The 12,774-nt window shown below is 36.1% G+C and overlaps 1 protein-coding gene and 1 long non-coding RNA gene across 2 annotated transcripts in view; one reads left to right on the top strand and one right to left on the bottom strand.

The window, feature by feature from the left end:
* Positions 1 to 348: 348 nt before the first annotated feature.
* The window catches only part of LOC123564730 (uncharacterized), a 46,255-nt gene continuing 33,829 nt past the window's right edge, over positions 349 to 12,774 (top strand). The window contains exons 1-3 of the mRNA XM_053537366.1: positions 349 to 622; positions 5,122 to 5,181; positions 8,341 to 8,511. Coding sequence (XP_053393341.1) covers positions 553 to 622; positions 5,122 to 5,181; positions 8,341 to 8,511 — 301 coding nt within the window. The 5' untranslated portion in view covers positions 349 to 552. The remainder of the gene's footprint in view (positions 623 to 5,121; positions 5,182 to 8,340; positions 8,512 to 12,774) is intronic.
* On the bottom strand, positions 8,869 to 12,225 carry LOC128555305 (uncharacterized). The gene is made up of 3 exons (XR_008369963.1): positions 11,701 to 12,225; positions 10,085 to 10,226; positions 8,869 to 9,152 (listed from the first exon to the last, which is right to left on the bottom strand). It is a non-coding gene; the product is annotated as an uncharacterized LOC128555305 (long non-coding RNA).

Genomic DNA, 12,774 nt, shown 5'->3' with positions numbered 1-12,774 from the left:
TTTCTTTGTTAACCAGGGTCTGGCGCAATTTTATGACAAAGTTATACAGCAGGAGGGGTCTATCAAATTCAAAACTAATTTTAGTTTCTGCTAAATAAGAATATGTGAAACACACTCAACTCAATTGATAATAGTCAGTATTAAATTATTGCAGAATGCGTAAATAGCTTTTCATTCCATTACGATTAAACGCATGTGTTGCGAGTATAGATCTGTAAATCTCCACCATGACTAAAGGGAAACATCAACTTAATAAACTTCAGGAATAAAAACAAGATTAACATAACGCCTTTTATATACAATCAGTTTAAAATTGTTTATCGATATGCGTAGGATTCAGTGAAGTTGTCTGCATTTGATTGAATGTTGAGTTGAATACTAATTTAAATTTTAGCAATAGTGCAATAAATAAATAACAGTTTTGCCAAAATAGGTAAATAGCTAACCGGATGTACCGTTTGCATTTGATAATATTTAGCAGTGATTTCAATATTGAGGACAGAAGGATATAAGATTTTTATTTATTTCAGTAATTTATTAAAAAAAAAAAAAATGAAGTATAGCTATATTTCCACATGGATTATTTTGCTATATCTAGATCGGAGTTATTCACAGTTGAATCGTAAGTTGACCATAAATTTGGTAGAAAGTTGCTTCCTATTATTTAAAGCTGTGTGAATATCATTAATCTATATAATATATTTACAAATCCAGGAGCAGTGCTTTTAGTAGAGTCTTTAAAGTTTCTTTGAATTTTAGACCTCATTGAAGAGATATACATAAGCTTTAGTTAAATTTGTTTTAGTTTGGAAGATATTTTATGGCATCTCAATTATATGGTATGCAATGTAATTTTCAAGATACATAATCAAGATACTTTCCTTTCTGTTCTATAAGTCTACGTAATTTAAGAAAGTGCCTTCCCGTTTTATCATTTAAACAAAGAGTATATTTGCTTCGAGACTGCTGACCTTACTGATGTTCTTTATGTTCTATGCTCTGCAATAACATTGAGTATATCCGTGTATGTTTCGCAAGGTTGTCATATGATAATTATTATCACGAGACCATTTTTGTGTTTTTAATAATAATTGCGTGTGTTAGGGTTGCACCTGTCAGGGGCTTCTTTTATCAATACCGCATGGCTTCTTTGATTTGATATGGATGGTATCCCTAGCGCAAGACAGCATGCTACTATATACTTAAATTCACTTCCCTTATTAATATTCAGTAGATGTTACGTTAGTTATTTAAGTTTGGTTTTGTTATTTAAGCCCTTTCCCCGCCGGTTAGCACAATGCATCATAAGGCTGTAGATCCGATGCCGTGGTGTATGTTCTCACTGACCATTCAACTAGACACTAGAATGTACATGTATAGTCTACATTTCTCTAGGAAATAAAAAAAAAAATAGAAAAAGTGGAAACTCCTCTGATCGCTCAACACGACAAAAATGAAAATGTTGCAGGCTCGGTTTGATTGAGCCTGTTCATGGACGGTAGTGGAAATGCATGCTACCGTCCACGCCCTCTAGCCCCGAGTTGAGCAGAACATGCTACAAGTACAAATCAATTTAGAAACATCCGCAGATCTATTCATACGATGAAACACTAGCGTGTAATTCCATGAAAAGCGGCGTATGGTCCCCAGTTAAAATTATAAGCTGCCCCATTTTTAGTAACTATTTCTATGCAGAAATTTACAGTTTTTTATGGTGGCTGATATCTGCCATTTAGTGTTGGCATGTCGGCGGGGCAAAAACACGAAAACAAGACACATTGTACGCGTAAACACACAGACACTTGGGGTTCGGACCTCCACACACCCCATTCTCCTCCGCCCCTGGTTAAGGTTAGCCGATATATTTCAGCATTTTACCATGTATTGAGCATAGGTGACGATCATAAAACGCATTTTGTAACATTTCAGCGTGTTTTTAAAAAATGTATTTTTACCATCAATGCTCTTAATATTACAAGATATGTAACATCGCACGAACAATGGGAACACTTGCTTGCGCTGGACCCTCGCTTTGTGTAGCGCATGTCATAAACCGGGTACCAAAATTGATACTCTTACGGCTTTGTTAAACAATTCAGAATTTATTCATATTCACTAAAACTGCATTAGGAGATATGAGATTATAAAACAATACAATAACATGTCAGATGTCAGTTATCGTTTTAAGAATACAAAGTATATGTATAACTGTCCCGGTTCCAGAAATATTTCATTGGGGTGCGGTGAGCGGCAACAGTTAAAAAATGAAGGCGGCATCGGCGAGCCGAGTGGGATTAGGTACAGAAGTGGGTAACCCCTCATGTTAGGTAGGCCAGGGCGTGTCCGCCTGGAAATGTTTGAAATATATGAATAAAATGGTAGCCCCTGCAGCATTTTTTGAGTCCAAGTTTTGAGGTACGGGGGTTAACCCCCTCCTGACAGTGGAATCACAGGGTCTTTCCCTTGTCATTTCTGAAATACAGGTATGAAATGGTGGTCCCTGCTGCATTTTTGTCCAAAATTTGAGTTACGTGATGGGGTCATGCCCTCCTATTTAGGGAGTCTGATGGTATTCCCACGGACAGTTTTGAAATATAGGAATGCAATGGTGGCCTCAGGTGCATTTTTGGGTCTAAATTGTGAGAAATATTATTTTGATATTCGACCTTTTTTCGATATCTTTTTGTGTAACGAAATGGTATTCGGTCGAAATAAACATATAACATAAGTCTATTTTTATTCTTATACTTGTATTTTCTAGCATGCAGTTATGTTATGTTCAGTTCAGTAATTTTTGTGCGCTTGTCTAACGGAAGATAAGATATTTGTCATGTTTTCGAGTTTTCGTGTTTTCGTGCCAACGAAAATCATTCTGATAGATAATAACACAGTTTAGAGATAGACCCTAAAATTTTCAATGATAGAAATACATAAAATAAAGTTTAGAAACTCATTTTCAAGTCCTTGATATAATCAAAATAAGTTTACAAATGTGTAAATTTTGATCGTTTTGTTAATATAATATGATAACAGCTGTTTTAATATCTAATTTAAAGCGATCCGCAAAGAATGACAACTCTTGTCTTAGGCCAGTACTTATAGTAGAGATATCTGTTAGTTATCTTCCCTTGCAATAAAACAATTGAGTGGAAAACGAAAACGGTTTAAGACACAATATAATACCTCTTTTGCACAACAACAACATTTATAATTTATTCATTGTTTGATTTATTTAATCACCCCTTTTTATACGCCCGTTTTAAAAACGGGACGTATTATGGGAACGCCCATGGCGGGCGGGCGGATGGGCGGACGGGCGGCGTCCACAGACTTTGTCCGGAGCATATCTTCTTCATGCATGGAGGGATTTTGATGGAACTTGGCACAGTTGTTCACCATCATGAGATGGAGTGTCATGCTAATGAACCAGGTCCCTAAGTTTAAGGTCAAGGTCACACTTAGAGGTCAAAGGTCAAATTCAAGAATGCCTTTTTCCGGAGCATATATTTTTCATGCATGGAGGGATATTGATGAAACTTGGCACAATTTCTCACCATCATAAGGCAGAGTGTCATGCGCAAGAACCAGGTCCCTAGGTCTTAGGTAAAGGTCACACTTAGAGATCAAAGGTCAAATTCAAGAACGACTTTGTCCGGAGCATGTCTTCTTTAAGCATGGAGGGAATATCATGTAACTTGGCACAATTGTTCACCATCATAAGACGGAGTGTCATGCGCAAGAACCAGGTCCTTAGGTCTAAGGTCAAGGTCACACTTAGAGGTCAAAAGATACAAGAATGAAAAGTTTGTCCGGAGCATTTCTTCTTCATGCATGGAGGGATTTTGATATAACTTGGCACAAATGTTCACCACCACAAGACGGAATGTCATGCGCAAGAACCAGGTCCCTAGGTCTTAGGTCAAAGTCACACTTAGAGGCCAAAGGTCAAATACAAGAATGACTTTGTCCGAAGCATTTCTTCTTCATGCATGGAGGGATTTTGATGTAACTTGGCACAATTGTACATCATCATGAGACGAAGTGTCATGCGCAGGTCCCTTCTTTAGAATTACTTCCCTTTGTTTTACTATAAATAGCTTATATTGTAACGTTTTCATTACTAGTCGTAGGGAAAAATTGAAACCACTTTTCTGTAGTACAACATGCATGTTACATCCAATTTTGAGGAGTATTTTGACCTATCTCTACCTGGTAAGGATTTTTGTGTGGACATAAAACTTTTTTTTGGACTTTGTTTTTAAAGATTAACTTCCCTTAGTTGTAACTATAAATAACTTATATTGTAACATTTTTATAATTGACCGTAGGGAAAAACCAAGACCATTTTTCTGTGGTACAACATAGATGTTACTTTCAAATTTTAGGTGTATTTTAAGGTATCTCTACCTGGTAAGGAGTTTTTATGTGGATTTAGAAAAACAAAAGAATTACAATGATTACTAAACAACCACAAAATAAAAATTCCATTTGCAAATAAAGGTGCTAGTGTAAAGAATTTTGCTGTGACGGGCGTATATTGTGACATTCTGGCTCTCTTGTTCAGTATATTTTAAACACAGCTTATCTATTATGTAGCTAAAAAGTCTCTTACTCTGTAGAAATAAAGTCTGATCTCAACATAAGTTTATTAACTCAATAAAATGTTAGGAAAGTAAACATTTTATCTTAGCCACCTTTTATGTCACTGTCAGTTTTTAAGTAGATCCATGTATTTCCCTATTTACGACATAAATCGTGTATAATTACCATCACGGAAACACAATATAATAAAGTTATTTTGTGATGGGACTTTTACCTTCAGCCTACTGGCGGCAAGTGATTTTGCCTTTGCGACCAGTTCTGTTCGTTCTTCTGTCAGTAAGCTTTCAGTGGACACCCCTTTGAATAATAAGTGGTACTGTCCAAATTGAATGATAGACCAGTCCATTTCAGAAATTTAGCAGGGTAAACGTTTTACTTTGTATTCCTGGTTTTGTATTAATTTTGTATGCATATGCACACGAGCACAGTGATAGCATAACGATCTGAGGGCACTACGATCTATGGAAGTTATTTCTTCTTATGGTTTTGTAACATTAATTCATTTGTTTGTTTTTTCAGCTTGTTCTGGACAGATCGTTGGCGAGAGTAACCCCCAAGGCGGATCGCTGGGTCAAACTAGTATGTTAGATAAGTGTGTTATTACATATCTTATTACAAATAGTAACTAAACTGCATAGGAGAGAATCATGCCACCCATGTCAAATAACAGGAAGGGGGCATTATAACCGGAAGCAGGCATTATGTATAGATATATACATGGAAGAGATGTAACCTTGAGCGATAATTGCCTTGGCAAGGTGTTAATAGCCCGAGATTTACCTATTTATTACGTGTTTACCTATTATACGGTATGAAAAACTTTTAAAAGTTCAGTGTGCAATTTAAACGTGATCAAGTTTATAAGCAACTAGATAGAGTTTTTTTTTCCATTTTTTTTTTAACTTTGTTGGTTACAGTAAAGCTTGGGCCTGAAAATATAAAAAAAGTTTTATTGACGAAAACTACATGACGTTACGCTTCACAAGTTAAAACTAAAATTGAAATATTCATTGTTTTGCCTGTATGAAACGTCAAAACGACATTTATGTTTATGGACGTTAATTTCCAACGCTAACATCAGGGCCGTTACCAATAATGACCCCGGGGCCAATTATGTTAATGTGATAATGTATGAAGCAATACGATAAAAGGAGAATTTTCAGCACAACATTGTGATAGTTATAGGTACTCCTGAAATAAACCGGTATTTTGGCCAGGTCATGAATGACGTCATTTGTTAAGGATGTACGAGGGGTGTTCAATAAATAGACGGAAAAGTATACTCGATTCTTTATTTCTAGTCCCATTTAGCTAAAATTTAAAAATATGACGGATATGAACCTAGTAATAAATGTGAATATCTAAATTAAAAATTTCAGAACATGCACACTATCTTTTGTCGTCTCCTTGGCAACGTCACTACTTCCAAAACGGCAGAACGTCATTATGACACTGTCATTACATACAATGAGTCAATGCAGCTCAAGATTATCACTGGTTCAATGTTTATCGCCATTAAAGACATTTTTATACTTTCCTACAATTTAATATATATATAGATACTGCTCAAATAATATTCCTGTCGTATTGCAAAATTTGGACACTGAAGTGTGATGCCGTATCTTTAATTCATATAAGGTGACTGGACCTTTTATTTTTATCATGTCTGTACCTAGATTCGTCAGCAATATTCTCTTGACCACTTTTAAACGTCCCGTTCCATTAATAACTTGTTGTTTTCTTTAGGGCATTGTCCTTTAAACCTATTGCAGCAGAGAATTTTGTCCCTTTCCTTAATTTTCGATTCAATCTCATGTCTCTGTTCATCACTGATTTTCAAGCAATGACCAACACAATATGCTTGCCAAATATTTCAACAAGTCAAATGGTTTATCGCTGCCAGAAATTTGTACAAACCGGACAGAAGTTGCGAAATTGTCATTTGTGCAGGAAAGAAGCGTTTACCATAATGTCCAGTACTGGACAGGTATAGTGACCATGCACGGACACAGCCAATTTTGTCAGAGGGGGTCCGATCCCCTGCCCCCCCCCCCCCCCCACTGGAAATTTTGAAATTTAGCACTTCATTTTTTGCATTCTGGGGCAGTTTTATGGACTAACCTGTTAAATTTGGAAAAAATGATCAAAATCAAGCTTTCTTGAAGGTGAAATCCTTAGTTTCTTTTAGATAATTAATATTAATTATGTCGTGGTCGTATGTAGCAGCAGCCGCATATACTTTACATGCAATCCTAATGTTGCCTTTTTCGAAAAACATTTTCTTTCCTTCTTGTCTTCTTTCCTTTTTTAAAGATTTTCCAGAGGGGGTCCGGACCCCCCGGTCCCCCCCCCCCCCCCTCCCCTACCCCTCTAGATCCACGCATGGTGACATAGCACGCTTTCTGTTTATGCAGGTAAACTTGTGTTTGGTTAAATTTCAACAGAGCACAATTGTCTGAACAGTGTACAAACTCATTACTGTTTTTTCAGGCAATCAGTAGAAGCTAGTCGTATTTACGCTTATGAGACCTGTTTCACCCACAAGTAAAGAATTCACAGGTCCGTCATGAAATATTTTCCCCAGCACGTATATACTTGTCCTATTCAAAATGATCGCGGCCTCATCGGCCCGATCAATGATGTCAAATTTATAATTTGACGTAATGCTTACACTTCACTTCAATATTCATCCAATTTAAGAAAAGGTAGCTTGAAACATAGATAGGTAAGTGACAAGTAAGTATTTATATACAAAATAGAAAAAGGAGTAAATTGGGTCAAATGAAGTCACAAGACGTTGCCATGGGGACTAGCATTTACTAATTATTTATCCAAAGAAAATATAATTTTGACATATCAACTCAGTTTTCTCTAGTTTAAATTATATAGCAGTGTCATTTATTTTTGATGTTACATGAAGAATTGAGAGTACTTTTCTGGGTATTTATTGAATGTTGACATAACTATCCTCGACATTCATAAAAGAACTCATACCTTGGTACAGATATGCAGATATCATTGTAATATTCAAACCTCATTAGGACTCTGACCCGCGACCTTCGGGTCAAGCGCTGTACCTCTACATCAGTTCTCTCCTGTCCCCGTGACATATTTTTCCAATGAGGACGATCAAAACCTGCTGTTTTAACTGGATTTTAACTAATAGAGCAAATACATACCTTTCTATTTAAGAAATAAGCAAAATTATAAAATCATATTATATATCATATCACACTATATTGTACCATATTTAATGTATATAGGCCAAATTTTACATGATAAACACGTTCAGAGTCGCTTTACGTACAAAGGTAATCACCCAGGGCGCTAAATTCCTTCTACCAGTACAGACACAGAGCGAAAAGGGACAGAGCAAGAGAAAGCACCAAGAACAAATAGAAAAAAAAATCCTTTAGATACAGATATGTTTGGCTAACATAGCCTAACTTTTTGCGAATAGGCAATCTTGTTTAATGATGTGTCTTGTGCATAGCACCGGTACACGCGAAGCCGTATTTCTCCTGGGAAGAACAGGTACTTGCCTCTTAGTTAGTTAGCCTCAAGAGTATCTCAGAAAAGTCCAGTGCCTGGACCGGGATTCAAATCCCGGACATCTAGATAGACAGTCAAACGTGTTACTACTAGACCAACAGGCCCCTAAATTTGCGGCTTGTGATCGTTTTTTGACTGAGAATCGAATAGAAACGATTGCAGCAAATATAAACTATTTTCTTTCAGACAGATATTTCCTCGTATGTGATGCGAGTTATACGTTCGATTGTTGTGGTTTGATAAACAGGTGGCTTTATAAAGCGGAAGTTGCAGCAGCGGTTGAGTTACAGGTATGGCGACCTACTACGACCGGAAACTATCGACTTATCGGCTCGACTGCACATACTGCCACATCAGGTAAAATTCGTGATATGGATTTTAGACGGTTGAAACCGTATTTATCAACTTCTGGTTTGAAGTCGGGAATTAAATCTCATAGTTCTTAGATATACAATTTACAATATGTCGTTTATAATTTAGCAAGACCTGTTAGCATAATAATATATAGTATTGAATGGTATTGAATTACAAATCCATGAGCTTTACAAACCAAAATATATTGTATGACAAATCATAAGTCAATTTTTGTACGAAGTGTATTTTTATTTATTCTATATCCATTTTATTTATCCAGTCGTGAACGTTTATTTGCAACACGTGACCGTACAATATATTACCGTACTGGACGCACGTGCATACAAAATAACCTGTATTTTTGGTGTCGGCCCGGTACAATTTCTCCTTCTTTGCTGTATAGTAAAACAAGCACTTTTGGACATGGATTGTGAATTTCACAACAAAATTGCAGCATTGACAGCTCTGTATTTCTGAAGAGTAATACTATCCCAGTCAATATATCACAGAAAAACACCACCATCAACGATGAACTTTTTTGCTACACATCAAAGTATCTAGTCCATGTTTAAATTTCCCACTGACATCTGTCATGGCCACCAGTCTGGTGTAGTTTTTTAATCCTTCCGCACAGAAATGTAATCCTGAAAAACACACATAAAACAACTGTTAAAGACATCAGAAATGACAAAAAATGTACACAGTATCAATAAATACATTTGGAATATAACATGTCAAAGTAGGGATAGCGTTAAATTGGGAACTTCAAAATTTCAAAGAACTACTTTCTAGGATACAACGACCCGGAAGTACTTCTATACCGGGGTGACACCTAAATCTTATCAAATTTTTAATTTAGCCAAATTTTTCCCATAAAATCTTGTAACTTAGGGTTTTGCGAGAAAAGTTACACAAGACATTGTCATCGCAAAGAAAATTTTGTCCCGCAGAAACATTTCAAACATTAGACCTACTTTGCGGAGAAATTGGCTCGGAAACCGGAATTTTGAAGAAAAAAGGCACATTACAAAATTTGCCTTCCTTCTGAAAATTTCAATCAGATTTTCATGAAATCAACTGTGATATCACTAGTTAATGCTTATAGTATGTTTTATGTAACTTTAAGCTTATTTATTTTGAAAAATGATGTATCAAAATGAAAATTTACTTTAAAAATATGCAATTTTTAGTAAAAAATGCATAATTTACCCACTACAATTGCAGAAAAAATGAAACTTTTAATGATTGAAAGACCAAAACCCACAAGCAAAGACCAATATGTGATTATATTTATGACAATTACTGGAAGTAAAACAGATCAATACATCACAGCCTATCTTAAAATGAATTATTTCTTCGGCTAAGCCGAACAATGCCTGAAACGCCAAATGCAAAGCCGATCCGCGCCATCTTTGAAGCAGGCAAGTGCGGAAGGTCAAGAACTCCAACTGGAGCCAGACACAGCTCAGGGTACCCCTGAAACTGTCAAGCAGTTACTGACATTTTAGGCTACAGTTCTGACTAAAGACATTAGGACCTGAGGGCAATGCACCGGTGGAACATGTAAATCGCTTACCGAAAACTAACCGTCATTCTGCGGTGTTACACTGGGAATCACAGCTTCTGCCCGCTCGACTTAATAGGTTGGTCTGGTTTATGGGTAGCTGCTGACTGGTTGTACGATTCTAAATTTCCTTCTGACATATGGAATTCATCGCCTGCAAATGACAAAAGAAAGATTGTGAACCGGTGTCGGCCTTTCTTGAGAAACAGCTGAGTGTGTGTGTATAGTTCTAAGTGTGATCAGGAACACCTATAGAAAAAAGTGACATAATATTCACAGATTGGTACCATCTATCATTTCTTTATCATTCTAATATCAACTGGTTCAGGAACTTTACAGGAAGTCTGTCATTAAAACACTGCAACTGAATAATTTTCTACATATATGTTAGCTGAAACAGTGAAAAGAATATTAAAATAACTATTACCAGACAACCTCTTTCAGCACAGACAACGAAGTATCTGAAATGCACATTTAAAAATTGAAACACATAAATGCTATGAAAAAACAACATACAGAAAAACATGAATAAAAGTCCCAACAGGAAAAGTCCTATCTAAAGAATGAAGTAGAATGAATCGAGCAAAACTGAAATACAAATACCGTCAAGTTGTGTTTCCAGTCGGTACCAGGACAAATACATATTAAGGAAACTGCACGAGGCCGACCCAGGAAATCAGCCCCGTTAAATATTTTCTTAGTAACACAGACCTGCGTTGTAAACCTGAAAAGCAAATCAGAATAGAAGCATCCCATTCAAGGCAGAATGTATCTGACGACGGCCTGATGCGGGCTGAAGCTGAAAGCTCGGAATATGTTCTAAACAGAAAAAACAAATGAATAAATAAAATAATACACAAACAACAACAACAACAACTATTTTATCACACTGAAGCAACCTCCATGTAATTCCCTGTGTAATACAACCAATGTCCTGTCAGTGTAAAGAAAACTTGTTATACATTAATAATGCCGACAAATGCACTCGGCACACCGGTAAGCAATGTCCTTCAATGCCAAAATGCCGGTAGCACATTGGATTTGACTGAAATGAGAAAAATAATTATTTCGTGTAATATTAGTTATGCGTCTCATACGCAAGGGAACGAACATTCACGCAATTTCTTTATATCATATATGAGACGCCTGCTGACTGGCTTTAACATCAGTGTAATAACACCGTGACCGGTTCGAGATCCAGGCCCGACAAGCAATCAGTCTCTCCGACTCCTGTTACGAAACCGACTATAGCCTCATTTATAAACCCATCCTGTCCAAAATGTACAGCTTCCACACATACGACACTGTTCATCCACGGTCTACTGCGGCACTTTGTAACATGTTCACATATATATACTTATAAATTCTTCGGAAAAGAGACGCTATGCGAAATAGAAATTTTTTTTAAAAAATTTAAGAAATTTAAATTTGTATTTTTTTCTTAAAATTAAAGTGAAAAACTATGTGTCTTCTTTTTATATAGCCTTTTTAAAGCTTCCTGCTTGTTCAGTGTCTTTGCACTATAGTAGAAGACTGACAAATCAAGAGGAGACAACTATTACTCAAATTTCAAAGAAAATTCAACTACTGAATTATTAAAATTTGAATAAAATTAAAATTTCACAAACCTTGGAAATATCCTTTTAGCCACTGATTTGTATTGTTATCAGATACTAGTGTGTGAAGTTTCAGGACTGTAAACCCTATGGTTGCTGAGATATTCCACTTTCTGAATTTGCCATATAGGTGTCGGCCCGGTACAATTTCTCCTTCTTTGCTGTATAGTAAAACAAGCACTTTTGGACATGGATTGTGAATTTCACAACAAAATTGCAGCATTGACAGCTCTGTATTTCTGAAGAGTAATACTATCCCAGTCAATATATCACAGAAAAACACCACCATCAACGATGAACTTTTTTGCTACACATCAAAGTATCTAGTCCATGTTTAAATTTCCCACTGACATCTGTCATGGCCACCAGTCTGGTGTAGTTTTTTAATCCTTCCGCACAGAAATGTAATCCTGAAAAACACACATAAAACAACTGTTAAAGACATCAGAAATGACAAAAAATGTACACAGTATCAATAAATACATTTGGAATATAACATGTCAAAGTAGGGATAGCGTTAAATTGGGAACTTCAAAATTTCAAAGAACTACTTTCTAGGATACAACGACCCGGAAGTACTTCTATACCGGGGTGACACCTTTTTTACGTATTTGGACGGCTCAACAGTCCCATGTTAAATATACGATAAAGCCCGAAACGCGTGATAATGTTCCGAATGTAAATCCGGTGAAGTAGGCACTCCATGTACAGAGTTTGACTATGCGTCTTGAAATCGGGAATTATATATATATATATAAAAAAGGCAGAAATACAATATTCAGTGAATCATTTTTAATTTAAACTAAAATAAAATAGATATAGAATAAAAAGGTTATTTAACATTGTACTGTATAATACGAGATATATTTGGACTTGTACCCAGCTGGGAAAACCATATTGGGCTCGCCTAGAGCGGCTCGTCCAATATGGTTTTCTCAGCTAAGTACTCGTCCAAATATATCTCCGTATTGTACAGAACAATGTTAAATAACCTAATAAAATACACTTTATCAGAAACAAATATATCACGGTAACATGCGTACTAAATGCTTTACAGCAGGACCTCATATCCTTGGATTATAAAAC

This window comes from Mercenaria mercenaria, chromosome 2 (genome assembly GCF_021730395.1).
Source record: "Mercenaria mercenaria strain notata chromosome 2, MADL_Memer_1, whole genome shotgun sequence".
Taxonomy (NCBI): Eukaryota; Metazoa; Mollusca; class Bivalvia; order Venerida; family Veneridae; genus Mercenaria; species Mercenaria mercenaria.
This window is presented reverse-complemented; position numbering and strand designations above follow the sequence as displayed.